Source organism: Gadus chalcogrammus, chromosome 3, assembly GCF_026213295.1.
Source record: "Gadus chalcogrammus isolate NIFS_2021 chromosome 3, NIFS_Gcha_1.0, whole genome shotgun sequence".
Lineage (NCBI taxonomy): Eukaryota > Metazoa > Chordata > Actinopteri > Gadiformes > Gadidae > Gadus > Gadus chalcogrammus.
The window spans coordinates 14,927,249-14,941,699 of NC_079414.1; the positions used below are offsets into that span (position 1 = coordinate 14,927,249).

General features: G+C 46.1%; 2 protein-coding genes across 5 annotated transcripts in view; one reads left to right on the plus strand and one right to left on the minus strand.

The window, feature by feature from the left end:
• LOC130379391 (CREB3 regulatory factor-like) overlaps positions 1-12,602 on the plus strand; it is a 27,179-nt gene extending 14,577 nt beyond the window's left edge. For all 4 annotated transcript variants that reach the window (XM_056586182.1, XM_056586177.1, XM_056586179.1 and 1 more), the window contains 3 exons: positions 668-741; positions 4,734-4,862; positions 5,607-12,602. In XM_056586182.1, coding sequence (XP_056442157.1) covers positions 668-741; positions 4,734-4,862; positions 5,607-5,719 — 316 coding nt within the window. In that variant the 3' untranslated portion in view covers positions 5,720-12,602. The remainder of the gene's footprint in view (positions 1-667; positions 742-4,733; positions 4,863-5,606) is intronic.
• Positions 12,268-14,451, minus strand: part of LOC130379390 (ectonucleoside triphosphate diphosphohydrolase 7-like) — a 13,769-nt gene continuing 11,585 nt past the window's right edge. Inside the window, exon 14 of the mRNA XM_056586176.1 lies at positions 12,268-14,406. Coding sequence (XP_056442151.1) covers positions 14,190-14,406 — 217 coding nt within the window. The 3' untranslated portion in view covers positions 12,268-14,189. The remainder of the gene's footprint in view (positions 14,407-14,451) is intronic.

The window sequence follows — 14,451 nt, forward strand, 5'->3', positions numbered from 1 at the left end:
AATATGATAATGCTTGTGTGATAATCTGGTTCTGCAAAACAGTATCTTATCTGGCGGTCTCTGTTCGCCAAAAAGAATGCACTTATTAGGAGAGGAGGTTGCTTGGACATTTCATTGGAATGTCCTTTGAGAGAAAATCGTCTCGTCCTTTAATAGAGGGAGAAGAGCAAAGTCACGCAGACTTGCTGTTTCTGAGTGATAGGGCTTCATTGAGAAAAGGGAAGTGCATTGTGTGGGAGGGTTTGAAGGGCAGGCAAAGTTCAGTTAGAATTGTAATCAAAACAAGGTTCATTTATAGCAAATATTTGCCACGCTTGACACTCTAAGAACAAGGAAGAGAATGAGGTGTGTGTGTGTGTGTGTGTGTGTGTGTGTGTGTGTGTGTGTGTGTGTGTGTGTGTGTGTGTGTGTGTGTGTGTGTGTGTGTGTGTGTGTGTGTGTGTGTGTGTGTGTGTGTGTGTGTGTGTGTGGTTAAATGCGTTGGCTTGCACAAGAAGCAGCATTTCTGAAACATGGATCAGTATTTTTTTATGGCTCACTTTTTGTGTTGTAAAACCCATTAAAAGGATGTTTATCCTTTCTTTGTTTACATTATTACAATAATTCTTGTATATAAATATATTTCCATATCTGTCTAATTATTTATTGTGTGTGTGTGTGTTCTCAGGGCATGCAGGCTGAAGAAGAAAGCTCAGCATGAGGCCAACAAGATCAAACTATGGGGCCTCAACCAGGAGTACGGTCAGTGTCTGCTAGTTTGAGGCCCGGACATACTTTCTGCGTCTGCGGGCAGTACCAGCTTGTACCTGATGCACACTTGGTTCCATTCATAATACACTTGAGGTTCTGCGTTGGTCTGGCATTCCATGATTGAGTGTCTTCCGCTTCACACTCCATTCCAGTTGGTGGCGGTCATGCACCATAATGTTGCTTGCCAACCGCCATAAAAATCTAGAAGAAGCATGCACATTAGGAGTGAACATGGCATTTTAATCTCTCAACGCGATTGTGGATAACTCGCCAGTATCTCATCAGCATGCTCTGTGCTGGAGCCTGGCTAACAGTTCCATCAGCCTAGCATGGGTCTGCTTATCCTCAGCTACAGCGGTTAGAAACGCTAAATGAAAGTATTATTAATCTAATTAGAGGAATCTAACATTGTATTACAAACCTAATTGATTGAATGTATATTGATTCCATTTATTGAATAACCCTGGTATAAAGCGAAATATGAAATAGCGAAAAGAACCACATCATTGTCTGTGTGTGATATTCTTTTGACATTTTTGACAAGTGCTTATTCAATTTGCAGGTTTTATTATTTTGATCATTGAGCTGGTAGTGTTCTTCCGTTTGGTTTGGAACCTTTCCCGTTTGTTTTGACACCATTCCTAGGAATATAATATATATTTCTGGTGCTTATTGGTCTAGGAAGTGATCATTTCTAATTTTTCTATCCCGCCCACTGACTGATGTTGAATTGGATTGGATCCCATGATACTTGGAAGAGTTTAAAAACAGGCTTCTGTGATTACATGTTAAATGTTACATTCCATGTATTCGCCACCCATACAAGACTGCACTGAATTAGACTGAAACTAGCCAGAAGAAAGACTCTACTTACCAAAGAAACCCGGCAGTACAGTTTATGTTATGTAAGCTATGGTCCTCAGATGGATGAGGGGGAAAAAAGAGGATTGTCATAATTAACAACAGTGAAAGCCACCCATAAAAACCAATAGTAAGCCCCTGGCTGGGGAGTCATCGGGTTCAACGCAACCTCCTCTTCATCCCAGAATACTCTAGAAATGTGAAGTGTTCTGCTCAACAGCACTGAAAGCTTGGATGAATAAGACCCTTCAACATGTTTTCATGACTGGATAGTTGCTCCTATACAAGTCACCTGTTGTCTGCCTGGTGTAGAAGACACAGAATTTCGGAGATGCAATGAAAACATCCACATTTATTTGTCTTGCAAATATACAAGGCCAGTTTTATCCGATTTAGGTTGGATGGTTACAAATCTAACTGATACACATGACCAGACAATGAGTAGGCCCTGGCACAAGTCAATCACGAGCCCACCTCCCGCATGTCCAACGAGCAATAAAGAAGACTGTGACTTCCACACTCAGCCACCTGGGTTGTTAGATTGACTGTATCCATATCCCTTACAAGCCTGCAGGGACATGCAAGCTCAAATCGTCCCACATACACATATACGCACGCAACAAAACAAGACCGCAACCTAAGGAGATTCTGATGGAGGCAAGGCAAGACCTTGGCGCTTAGTTGGACCAGGCTAATCTTATGTTGTTGCTTTCCTGCTAGTTGGTTCCTCAAGCTATGCATTTAGGTTTGTCCTCCTCTTCCCCTGATGTCTATGATATCTAAAGGGGGCTTATCAACGGTTGCACACAAATGTATAGCTGCATTTTATAGACTCCTCTGTACATCGTATCCAACCCGCCCCATCTTAACTATTAATAGGTTATTGGCACTGGCGTAATTAGGCTAGGCTATTTGTGGAGAAACCTGATAACATCACGTTGGACATTTTCATCCCAGTCAAACCTGGCATCTAAAACAAACCAGACCCTGATCAAACCTGGCAACACAGAGTGCCTATTTAAACAAGGGGGGTGTTAAGTTTGAATCTGGTGTGTGTGTGTGTGTGTGTGATGGTCAATAAACCTCGAAGACACAACCACGATCTGGCATCCATTAGGGTACTACCTCACTAGAGCGGTCCGATCCATTGGACCATGTATGACCCAGCTACATCTGACACTCCAAAGCCAATCGTTAGCCCGTTTCCATTCACCCCAACCCTACCTCAACGCTACAGTGTTTTCTACTCTCTCTATGCAGCTGGTTCAAATCCATATCGGAGTTCTTAACACTGTTTTACCCCTAAATGTTTTTCCCCAGCGCTTTCACATCAGGGACCAGATCTGAGTACGCTCGACCCCAGAGTCAAGTTTGTCTAACTAGCTTGAACACTGTGTAGGGTGCCTGTGTAGTGTGATAATGATCATACAGTACAAAGGGATGTAAACTGATATTGAGAACGCAGTTATCTTGCATCTGCACTCCCCAGCTATGGCTGATAAAGTAGATAGGCAGGCGGGATACTTTCTCGATGCTGTCGGCAAAATATAAATTATAGCTGCAAAGGACTACTCTGATGTATGTGCTTGAGATCGTGCGATTGGCACACGTCGTTACTGCTAGAGAACAGAGCAACGCTACTAATGTGAAAGCTGAACGGCGGGAGAGTGGGGAAGGGGGCAATTTTATCTATCACGGTACTAATTAATTGTACTTGATATGAACTGCCACTAGACTGGAGCCGGGACAGGTGGCAAGAAGGGGAGGGGGGTGTGGCAGCTGATTGAGTAGTTCTTTGTGGTTATTTATCTCTGTATGTTGTGGAGACATACCCTTGGTGAGGTTAGCGACTGGAGCGTTTTGGCGGATGAATGCCTGCTGGGTTCTCCAGATCCCATCAGAGCTCCTAAAAAGCCTCTGGAAGAGTTTGGAGATCCTTCCCAGCTAATCTACTCTCTTAAGGGCTGGATAAACCGTAGAGGGTATTTCCCTCTCAGACAAGCCTTTTAGTAGATGTGAGCCCTGGCCAATTTCCTTTTTTCTTCTTCAGTAGTTATACATTCCAAACATTCCCCATTTCCGGCTCTAGCTCTCGGCGAGGGCTTTAGTTCTGGCTCCGCCTTTTTCTCTGTGGTGCTCACTCTTGGCATTAGACATCACAGTTTGGGCTGTAACTCATTCTCTCTCTCTATTCCTCTCACTCTTTCATTCAAACACTCTTTCTCTCCCCCACATTTTTTCTTGCAACTTCTGTTACCAACTACCTCTCTGACTCATCTATTTAACTCTATGTCCCTTGGACCTGCCCGTGCGTGCGTGCGCGTGGGCGCGTGCGTGTGCGCGTGCGTGTGTGCGTGCGTGCGTCACCATTTATTCATTTTTTTTCTCTTTCATTCATATAAATGCTCTCTATGTATGTGTGTGTGTGTGTCTCTCCCTTTCTCAGTCTCTCTCTTTCATCCATGGTTATGGTGTCTCTTGTGACTCTCAACGAATGAATCGGTCAGCCTGGCTCCTGGCGATTAGACCGCTCAACAAAATTACTTGGTCTTGTACCAGAGCTCCCGAATGTGTGTGTGTGTGTGTGTGTGTTGGGGTGCCAGAAAAAATGCAGAATGTCCCCAAAAAAGAGGGTGGAGCTAAAGAGTGTTACAGGAAGTGAAAGAAAGGAATTCAGGCTTTTGAATAGTGGATGGATGGCTCTTCAGTTCCTCATGCAGTGTTTCCCAACCCTGGGAGGTCTGAACCCCACTCGGGGTCCACTGATATGCATACAGGGTGGTTGGAGGGTTCTTAAAGACCCAGATATTTCATTTGAATTTGAAAGGTCTCTATACATACAAACAGAATTATTTATAGCCACGATGAAATACTTCTTATCACTAAGTGTGGTGCCGTCCTCATTCATTCACTGGGACGTGGATTTATTGCAGGTAGATGTTTGTGGAAACAGTTATGCAAACCAACATAGAAATGGGTTTGTGCAAATGTTTAGGCATAAATATTAGTTATCAGGGAAAAAAGGGTTTGGTTCCCACTGGTCTATTTTCAGACCCAGCAGTTGCATGTTAAAGCAGTGAGTGTCCAGTGGATGACTGTATGAGGCGGTTGCTTTTGTTCAGATCACCTGCTGGGGGCTCTGCTGAGGATCAAGGAGGTGATCCGCCGGCGCGTGGAGAGCAGCGAGGAAGACGACACGGACGTCCGAGGGATGACCCAGCGCCTGGAAGACATCCTCAAAGACTCCAGTGGTGAGATGAGCTCCTATAAACATGCACAACAGACCGCTCACTGGAACAGTGGTTACCTCGTTTCAGGTCGGGCCTCTTTTTGACACGAACAGCAGTGTTTTCAGATCTATATAGCTGGAGCGGATCTCAGTTCTGATTTCAGTTCCCAAGGTGTTTTTTCTCTGCAGATCAATCTGGCCTCGAGCCACGTAAAGGCTCTTCCACAATACTTTAGGATGGGACAAAGTAGCTCAGGAGGGAGGGAGTTCCACTTAATGTCAAACAAGGGGAACTAGAGTCTGTCAAATAAACAAACATTTTGGCTGGGCCCATGGAAGGGGCATCTAGGGCATCTGGGGAGAAATCAAATGTTTAACAATGTTTACTTTTAACATTGTTTAAATGTCCATATCCGGATGGTCTCACAAGGCTAGTCGAAAGAATGAGCACTTAGCAGAGGCAATGTGACTTAAAAGTGAAAGCTGTGGTCAATCAAGTCATGCAATCAATAATGGACCAACAAAATACACTGCCAAGGCCATTGTGACCAAGTTCAATAAAAATGACTGGGCAGAGTGCAGAATAGCCGTAGGAATCGTAAAGACTTCTGTCCGTATAAGGGTGTGGAAGGATGGCCGAAACAGAGAAAAGACGCCCTAGTGTGGACGTAGCTTCACCCTGTTTAAAGGCTCTGAATTCAACCAACCCACGTTGGCTTAAGTGTGTGTGTGTGTGTGTGTGGGTGCATGCCCGTCCTCCTTTTAGGTCCTCTGGTGGCGGGGCGGACCAAAGACTTTGTGCAGCGGATCCTGGCGGCCAGCGCGGGGGGGCAGACCAAGCGGACCCCCCAGGGAGGGGACGGGAGTCTGGCGGTCTGAACTTCCACCCCCCTCATTCACCCCTCGTACACCACTACCACCAACCAACCTATGACCCTTCTCCGGCACCGCAGCCCGGTCTCCGCCTTACGGAGACCCCCCGTGGCGACCGCCGCAACACGCATCCACACTTACAAACTCACAGTCAGTCCCCAGAGTGCGTGAGAGACGGAGACAGAGGGACAATTGGAAAGACTTTCCTGCCAATCTCCCATCAGTCTCTCACCCTCCTAATGTCTCTGGCAAGCTAGAAACTGCTGCTGACTTTATCCTGTATGTTCTACTCTGTGTGTGTGTGTGTGTGTGTGTGTGTGTGTGTGTGTGTGTGTGTCTGTGTGCGCGTGTGTGTATATATCTATCTCTATATTTATATCTATATAAATAGATATAGAGATACGCTGTTTGATAGTGTTGTGATTTCTTGATTCCTCTCGACGTGCTGTATTCCTACCCCATTGTGCCTGAATAGACATTGCACTGTTTTAGTAGGAGGTCATCGTGGAGTGGCCCGTAGTAATCTGAGGGGAGGCGGTCTTTAAAGGAGAAACTTACCCAAAGCCCATTTCGAGATTGGTTTGCATTGACTCCCTCCCTAGGTTACACCCATGCAATTGCATCCATAACCTGGGATTGGCATACATGGGTACCATGGTTACCCGGTCACCTGCCGGACGAGTGTCGATGCGACACAGCTGTCCCCGGCTCATTGCCGACCTGAAGGGGCGTTTACAGTGGCGCCGCAAGCCCTGCCCCACCAGGAAAAGAAACGACAACCTGAAAGTATTTTTTAAAAGGGGGAGTCAGGGGCTTTGGTTCTCCTTCTTTAAGTAAGGGAGTGGGCGGGGCATACACAAGGCCTCTCCCGCTAAATGAAGCCAGTGTTGCCAAGCGACCCATGCTGGCTGGCATACCGATGCCCTGTTCTATTATCCACCCTGGAGCTCCGCCCCAGCGCTAGGGGAGTGAGATGCGCAGTCCTAGCATTTGACGTAGACCTTCCTGTTTTTTTGATGAAGCCAAAGCGCTTGGTGCACTTGTTGGAAGACGCCTAACTGGCGATGCTGCATCACTGTTATCATGTTTAACGTTGACACCAAGTGATGAAATCATGTGATCAGTTCAGTCCGATTACAATGACCAAAAAGAAATTACAGGCGGATAGGAAAGTGGATAATTCACCAAGTGGACCGTGACTGTGGATAATGGAACGGGGTATGGTTGATCTATGTCAATCAACCCCTGGAGGAGTGAGGTTATTCCTCTACCAGTGCAGACCTGAGACTGTTTATAGTTGTTTCTCATCCCTCAAACTCCCCAAACAAACAAATCGATGTCGAAGGAGCACAGTGTAAGGTTCCCTAGTGCTTCACAAGTTAACATTCTCAAAACCTAACTTTATATAGTTAGCTGACTTGACATATCCAGTTAAAACTGGACACGTCAATAAAAATACACAAATACCTGCTTCTTTAAGGTAGGAAGTATCAATCGTACACAGTGCCCCTTCCAAATTAAACCAACTGACTAGAATGCACCTTACTGCACCAAAGTGACCAAAGAGTATTGAATCGGACTGCAGAAAATGTCCATCTCGGATTCTAATAGTAATGATGGTAGGTAGAGGGTCGATAATTAAATTATTATTGGCTGCTCTCCTATACACCCTGAACGGTGGATGGATAATAAGGGTTCGCCCTAATGCACTATGACCCCCGTTGAGGTGTCCAAACCAGCAGGTCTGGGATGCAGCCTCTATCCTGGGATGGCCGGTCCAGCCTGGCTGTCTCTCTGCCCCACCATTGGCTGTATTTTGTGGGTTTCCCTCAAAGTGTCAATATTTTTTTCCCCCCGAGCCACCTCCACAACCCCCTGACCTTAATATGTAGCAGACCCAGCAAGAGGAGACGTCTCCAGCGTTCAGGGAGTGGAGGTCCTGCCCATGTCGTTGGCTCCGCCTCTGCTCTGAGCGGAGTGCGGTGGAAGTCTTAAAGGTTAAACCTTGACCCGTGTTGCTGTATCCTGAGCCTCAAAACTCGGGAGGACTTCCGCTTTTTGATCGCGGAAATTCAACCTCTGAGCATACGTTCCTAAATTGTCAATGACAAATGGGCATACTGACAAAAGTATGTTCCAGATGCTATAAAGTAAATGTTTGTTAAATTGATACATTTTTGTGTGGGATCGATTTCTGGCAAAGTCAGGCCTATCCAGTGGGTGTCGAGCTCCTAGAGCCGTTTTGAAAAAACTGCCTTTACTTTGGTTGTCTCTTGCTCTATTCAGACCGTGTTGTCCGAGGTCTCTAAACTTTGTTGGACATAAATTACGAGGACCCTTACCCTTTGCACTGTGGCAAGATCACCCGAGCACCTTTGTTTCCTTTTTAAGAGGGCTTTGAACCTTTTTTATAATTCTGAATTTATCAAGAGGCATGTATGTTTCAATAGTTTTATTGTAAACTTGTGGTGAGATGTGTATCGTATGGTGCTACCGTACCTGCTAGGGGGAGGTTAAGGCGTGCTATATGCCTCAAATAAGTTATGCTGGACGGTCTTTTGCCAGGCCATAATTCTCACGGTCAATCTGTTTTGTATAGCGTGGTTGTTTTGGGAAGGAGGTTGAAACCACAGCAACGCGTCATTATGCCGGATCATCAAACCCCTAATTTAAAATGTCATCGTCAAACCCACAGCCCTGGCTTCAACCTGACCCAACCTGACCTCATTTGACTTGAGATTGGACTGAGAAAATAAAACCCACCACACTAATGCCTAAAGTGTACCCCTACCTTCCTATTGAGTACAAAGGAACAAAAGAATAAGTAACATAGAAGGTGAACACTTTACAGACCCCGAACTATAGACTAGAGGAAAACCGAGAGCTGGACCCGGAGTGGTTGTAGGGTTAGGCAATACCCCAGTTTTTTGTGGGTTTGTCTGTGACCTGGACTCCTGCCTGGGCGGTGATCCAAAGCCATTGTCCCATGGCGGCTACAACTTTGAAGGAAATGTCCTCACCCGGTGTTGAGGGCCTAAATACCCCAACCAGCGCCTTCCTCCGCCCGCCTCTCAGAGGGGCCACACTGAGAGCTACAGACGCATTCGTTTTTAGGGGAGGGACTCTGTCTCTGATTTCACCCTCTCATGCACGACCCTCAGATGAACGGGGTGGCCGGGTGAAGTGGTGGGTAAGCAGAGCTCCCCAGCTGCTGTTCAGGAACCTGATGCCCCAGCCAGATGGGTCCCCCCCCCTCCCTCCCCCATGCTCTTTTAAACAATTTCTTAATGCCGCAACAAATATCTGCAATGAGGAGTTGTTTCAAATCGGCAGTTTTGCCTTCTTGGTCTCAGTGCATGAAAACCAAAGGTGGGCAAAATAGGAGTGGAGATTTTTGGATATTTTCTGTCGTTTTTTTTCCATTCTTTTTCTTTTGTTCCATGTTCGAGCTGCTACTGTTGGAGTTTCTCCCCTACTGGGGCTTCTTTTTGAACCGGCAAGAGAAGCCACAGGACCCCTGTGTCAGCAAACAACCGACCATAATGACAGACACCAGCCTCCTACTGCACTAATCAAATGAGAATGCCCGCCAAAAACCAGACGGACCATTTTGAATACTTGGGCAAAGCATGTGATTTTTTGTTTTGGGTTCACCGAGTTTTCCCTGTTGGCTTTAGACGGGTGTCCTGTAACACAACAGCCCATCTCCTCAGTGCATCACTCTATAGCCCTCAACTAGGGGCATTCTCAACCGTGATCACGTTAGCCTGATCGACAGATAGGCAACCTGGTATCTGTATAGACAACCTTGTCGCTCACATAACATGACAACCTTTCAACCTGACCAGGGCATCGTGAATGCATTAACAACTGAGCAGGTTGACTGTTTTTGTCATCGGCAAGTTTACCAGTCTGCGATCACATTCCAACAACGTAGCAAGCCTTCCTTGGTTTCTGTCCATATAGCCATGGAACATGAGGTTCAATTCAAACCCTACTTCTAAGTACTGTGAGTCAACTCTTAGCATTTACCGGATGCTAGCTTAGCCTTCCTGGTTTTTTTTGTGGCCTTAACCCATGATGGAGACAAGACTAGATTCTGAGCCTGGATACGATGTTTGATATTTACTGTGTAGATGACAGGAATCGGATCAAAGTGGCTTTAAAGCCATGACTTAAGGCCCAGTCAGGATATCGGGCACAGTAGCGATTCTAAGGGTTTGCATCCCGGGTCTGTTCCAGAGATGCCCAAGGGACCAGTCAATGTCTCCCATACTTGATGTCCGTCTACTGGGAGAAGGAGGGGGGAGGAGAAACCTCTGAGACGTTTCAACGTTTTTAACTTATGGCAGTGATTTAGAAATCCTTTTGGTGCCAAACGCAAGAAGTTGTATTCAAGTGTGCTGTGGCTGCTCATGAGGGTTGTCCCAAACGCAAGGCAGTTCTGCCAACGAAAATGTTCATTCCACATCCAATGTACTTTGTATAGCATGTAGTGCAATGGAAGATTATCTGAACTGATGTTAGATACGATAATAACTCCAGATGGGAAATTCCAATGGACTTTCGTGATGAAAGTGCAGGTGTGAAGGCCAGAGTCTTTTGTCTGTGAAAAGGTCGCCCTGGGGCCGCCCTCTTGCTGAGAGGCCTAGGGTGCTGGAGCAGAACCAGTCTGGGCTGTAAGACGAGCTGACTTGGATGACTCTGACCTCGGAGTGGCCGTCTTTGTATCGCTCCTCCTCGATTCGCTCCGTCTCGGCTGTATTGTCCGGATGCAGAGGTAGAGGGCTATTGTTTCACGTGCGCCTACTCTAGCCTCTACAACACCTCACCCAAAGCTAGAGGGCCGGGAGGCGAGCGGGCGGGGGTCTGGGTTTGTGTGTGCAGGTTGTGCCCCACTGAAGGGGTTTACCCTCAGAATTTGCCCTCACTGGAGGGCAAATTCTGGGGGGGGTAGAGCATCTCCTGGCTCTGCTGCTATTGATGCTGGTGACAGCCAGTGAGAAGGCGGCACTCCTGGCTCAAAGCCAGAGGCGCCGGCGTCGTCTGTAGTGCCTCGTCAGGCAGGTCGTGAGGGGCTTCTTGGACAGGAAGTGAGCGGGGGGGAGGAACCATTAGGATTCCATTAAGGAATGAATGCGTAATGTGTCCGTCAGGGGGTAACAAGAAAAAAACGTACACAATCTCATCCCGAGCTGGCTTGCGTGTCTGTAAGCACAGGGCTTGGTGGACTGCCAAGAGAATGTACAGAAACATTCCACAATTCCATGTTATATACTGTACAGCAAACCCTATATCAATCCTTCTCGTCTTATCTCTGCACTAGACTTTGTCTTCTTCTTCAGTCACCTGCAGTCATCGCATTACAGTGACCCCCCTGTGCATTAACACATGGCTATGTACAAGCCCTTTATCAGTATGTCACATTAAGGACTAGAGAAACCAATCATTAACACGTTGTCGTGTACGTTGTTAGAGCGTACCGTTTAGGGGATAAAACAAACTATATAAAAAAAAAAAAAGATGCTACAAGAAGTGCCGTACAAATAGAATCATATTTTTGTTGGTTTTGTTTTGTGTGAGTGTACTGTACTCCTGTATAATGTATATTTTAATATTTATATGCAGCTGTTGTATTATTAAAGTATATTTTTAAAATAGGTTTCTGTGCTCTTTTTTTACTCGACAACCAGGTCACATGACTGAAGACATCACTGGAATACACCGTCTCTATCTATCTCTATTCACCAGCCTACCCAGTGGAAAGTGCAAACTGGCAGGCAGATCTTTCCATCTTTGATCTGGGTGGACACTCCCATCAGTGATGTCACGATGGGGCCGGTTGTGTAATGGCTAATCAGCATCACACATGGTGTTAGAATAGGAACCCTGTTGTGAAAAGGTACCTGCTTTTAGGTTGCCATCAAAATGATGCATTGATTATCTTTGAAGTTATAAAGGAGGAAGCAAGAGCTTTGTCTTTTATATACCTCAACATTGTAATGATGTAACACCCGGGCAGTCTTTGAATCGGTCCAATTGTGCCCTCTATAGTGCACTATTTAGGTGTCCCCATTTTGTAGTGGTGTTATGTGTAAAAATCTGGTCAGCTATAAAATGCTGTTAATACCTACAATGCACGATAATGTCGTGTAAAATGCACAATCTATTTCTGCACTTTCGTTCATGATGCATAGTGGGCGTCATTGTCATCAGATATATCCAATAGAGATGGTCTGGCACCAATATTTTTCTTGTTTGTGTGACCAAATATATCCTGTGTAACTACATAATTATCGTCACAATTCCCCCTATACCTGTTCTTGACAGTGTACTATATAGTGCTCACTTTGTAGGGAAACTAGTGAGCAAAAATCAAACACAGCCAGGGTATTGGCTTGTTTAAGTGTGGACTTCCACGGCAATTGGTCTCTTCAGTGTATCCATAGACCTTATGTAAAGCTGGTTGCATTGGCAGCGGTTTCATGTGACCCTGGAGAATGCTGAACGACTCCCCCTGCTGGTTAAAGTGTTCTGGTGTGTTTGCTTCAACACACGCCAACCCAGCAACACTTCAGCGTGTCAGGGGGGTTAAACGTTTTACGTTGGAAGTCGTTTCCCCATTGATTTAAATGGCCCTCATCCCCAGTTAAACCAGTTGAAGAGAAAATAAACTGGGTCAAATAAACAAAACCCCCAAAGATGACATTCGTATTTATGAAAAAGCAAGGATTTATTGTATTTTTTTCACATGAAATTAAGCAATATTGCATCAATCAGAGAAGGACAAAAAATCAAGTCATTTCCAATGTAATAGTCTTTAAGATTGCACAATGCCCAGCTCTGTTCAGACATCCCTTAACTACTTGGCCAGGACTTGTCATGCTGTCCAATAGGAGCTGCAAGATTGTCGCTTTCAAACATTAAAACACCCCACCGAATTCTGGAGGAGGCAAGACGTACACGCGTCTTCTTCCTCAGACCACCTCCAGGTCTGTCAGTAGTCTCACATTACTTAGTCTAAGTGGTTGAAGATACGAGGCGTCTGAATCGCAGGAGTGACCACCGGTTATCACACACAGCCAGAGGAACCAAAGATGGAGGAAAAAATGAAAAGGGCAGTTTGTCGAATGTGTGGAGTACGGGAGTGACGGGCGACCTCCAGGGTGTACCTCACTCCCAGCGCTTTGAGAACACTTCAACCAACGACCCAAACGTCCCAACCAATTTCAGTCGTTTTCCTTGGCAGTTGGAGCCAATAAGTTTCCAATCCTGGGGTTGCTTGTTCAAGCCCCCCCCCCCCCCCCCCGCTGTGTACCAGCGTTCCATCAGAGAACCGGCGTTGAATACACACATCTACAACAGTCTTACAATTCTTGAGTTTTTGACACAGCTCTCCAATCAGTCACGGAATGTATGTCTTTACAGTACACAAATGGTTCTCATTAACATGGTGGACATTTTGGCTAATTTCCAAATACTAAGCAGGATAACTTAATTTGGTGCCATGCACTCCTGCTTATTGGTCATCCACAAACAGGGACTTAATGGAGGGTTTCCTGTGTTGGCGATTAACCCTTGGCCTACACCAGACACCCTCCCTGGGTCTCTGGTTTGATTAGAGGTGTAGCAGCATCGAGTAGCAAGCTGACAATTATGGAATGGCTCAATGAAATTTCATGATCTTTCACACATTGTGAAATCAAGCAATTTGGAAATGAGGAAATACAGTTTAAATGTTGCCATAGGGGACGGGGACGGGGGGCTGGTCCTTGCAAGTCACCATTTGTCCTTCATTAGCAAACCAACACGATCAGTCTATTTATATAACAGTATAGAGCCTTAAAGGGACACCACAGGATAAACGCTATTGGACTGACGCCAAGGGGCTAGAATATGTCTGAACATATTCCCCGCTTGGAAAACCAACCGAGAGGGAATATAAAATCCAAACAGATCTGGCCTGAACTTTCTTTTACTTTTTCCTATGTTTACAAGATCTCAGAGGTCTCTTTGAAATGTGTTAGCAAGAACTGATCCACAGCCCCCTTTGGTATATTGATGTGAACAGTTTGAGGTAAACTCTTCTGCATATAAATACTTAATTAAAACAGTAAATTAAACAGGATTTCCTGTTCTCATCCAAGTTGGTTGAGCACGTTAGCAATAGACATTACCAAAAAAATAAAAACAGCACAAAAAGGACAATACTACATGTAAATGGAATGAACCTCCAATATTTGAATTTGGCTCAGTGAGGTCTTCAAAGCTGCGATGAGAAGACATTCTGGCTAGTGTTTTGCGCTAGCCAGAACCTCTCTCTCTCCTCTTTCACCCAGGGTCTCTCTCCCACCAGTCCAACAGGGTCTCTGTCTATCTCCCCTCTCTCTCTCCTCTTTCACCCAGGGTCTCTCTCCCACCAGTCCAACAGGGTCTCTGTCTATCTCCCCTCTCTCTCTCTCTCTCTCTCTCCCCCTCAGGCCAGCAGGGCCTCCCCCTCCTCCACCCAGAGCAGGTCCAGGACCTCGGACTGCCTCTGCTCTCTCTGGTGGATCCTCCGCAGGCGCAGGATGTACAGCAGGATGGCCAGCAGCACCACCAGCACGCAGACGGAGAACAGGTGGTGGTTGTAGAGGAAGGAGGAGCGCAGCCAGCTGGGGTGGCTCTGCCGGAACACCTCCTGCTGCAGGTCCCTGGGGAGGAGGAGGAGGAGGAGACGAGAGGACACTCACAACCTG